The following is a 1,542-nucleotide window of genomic DNA, read 5'->3' as shown; positions in this document are numbered from 1 at the left end:
CTCCTCCACTAAAAACACACGTGACTGTGTATGTCACAGTATATGATCCACATTTTCATCCCTATTTTTTTATTTTGGCGTTTCATAGGAGGTGGATGTGAAAGCGGGTTCGCAGAAATAGCTGTCAGTGTGATCTGGTATTATTTAAATTAAAATGACTGTATGCCGTGAAGCACTGAAAATACAGATATCTCTTTAACGTCTTTAAAACCTTTGTTCTAGAAATTCAGCAAACTTGCCTAATTTTTATCTTCTTAGGTCACTTTAGCTGCTGTTCTGCTTCTCTTAGCCAGTGTTTTTCTACTTTTAGCTAGCTTTCAGCTGCTTTTGCCATTTAAGAGATTTGCTACTACTGACCAGTATTTTGTAATATTTTAGCTACTTCTACACATTTTAAGTTGTAGTTTTCTTGTTTTGGGTTTTAAATAATGTGTATGCTATTTCTGGCTAGCATTTTGGTTCATTTAGCTTTTTGTAGCTAGTACTCTGCTTCTTCAGCAAATTTTGGCTAAAATAAATCAACACACCACAATTTTACTAACAGTTATTTTTTAGGGATATGAAAATTTCAGCCGATATCGATATCCAATATAATTATTGCTGTTATGGCCGATAACCGATATTTACTGTTATTACACAAACACACTTGAGTCTTTTTTATCTCGTAAATAAACATCCAGAACTCTGACATGGCTCCCTACTTCAGTTATTCCTGGCTGTGCAGCATCAATATAACTATCATGATCAAACAGATGCTGCTCAACCAACCATCTCCCCTACCAAAACAGAAGCACAAAGATAAAAAGTGGGAAATCAATATTGGACGTTAATATCAGCCCAGTTTTACATATCAGACCTATACAGATATTAATGCCGATATATCACCCTGTTATTATTTTTGTTYGTTTGTTTGAAGGGTTTTTTTTACCTTAAAGCTAGGGTCCGACTTCTTGGCTTTGGAGGGGCTGCTCTCTGAAGCAGAATCCGAGCGTTGGCGTTTAAACAGACAAGGACTGTCGTCAGTGGAGACCGGCTGGCTTTGAGCTGCAGAGGGACTCTGCCCCATCTTGTCCTCAAATGTCATGGAGCGCACGGCGAGGCTCGATGGCAGCGGCCTGGACAGAGGGTTCGACCTGAGGGACGAAGGGTGCACGTACACCGCGTAGGGTCCGCCMCCCCGCTGCTGGGGCAGCAGCACGGGGATCAGGGAGGAACACTGTGCGGGGAGGAGGGTGACGGAGCCTGTGGACTGTCCTGTCAGCGGTGTCCGKGGGGTTAGGTGGACAGTGTTGGCTYCAGGTTCCTGGGCTGGTGTGGACACAGGATCCCTTGGTTGGTTTAAGGAATGAGAAGCTGGTTGTAACCACTTAGCTGCTGGCACTCCTCCAGTAGCAGCAGATCTGAGACYTTCTCTGGGCCTGGAACAGAAGCAGGACTATTTACCACTTTTTGGAGACACTGTTCAACACAGACTCAATTTTTTAAAGGGATCCCCGATTAGTTGTAACATTAGACTTTATTTGATAAACATATACAGTATTT

At 42.6% G+C, this 1,542-nt stretch overlaps 1 protein-coding gene across 2 annotated transcripts in view; it reads right to left on the bottom strand.

Annotated features, from left to right (window-relative positions):
* Positions 1-1,542, bottom strand: part of e2f8 (E2F transcription factor 8) — a 12,389-nt gene that overhangs the window by 4,754 nt on the left and 6,093 nt on the right. For both annotated transcript variants that reach the window (XM_014018617.1, XM_014018618.1), the window contains exon 9: positions 929-1,418. In XM_014018617.1, coding sequence (XP_013874071.1) covers positions 929-1,418 — 490 coding nt within the window. The remainder of the gene's footprint in view (positions 1-928; positions 1,419-1,542) is intronic.

This window comes from Austrofundulus limnaeus, unplaced genomic scaffold (assembly GCF_001266775.1).
Source record: "Austrofundulus limnaeus strain Quisiro unplaced genomic scaffold, Austrofundulus_limnaeus-1.0 Scaffold197, whole genome shotgun sequence".
In the NCBI taxonomy this organism is placed as follows: domain Eukaryota; kingdom Metazoa; phylum Chordata; class Actinopteri; order Cyprinodontiformes; family Rivulidae; genus Austrofundulus; species Austrofundulus limnaeus.
This window is presented reverse-complemented; position numbering and strand designations above follow the sequence as displayed.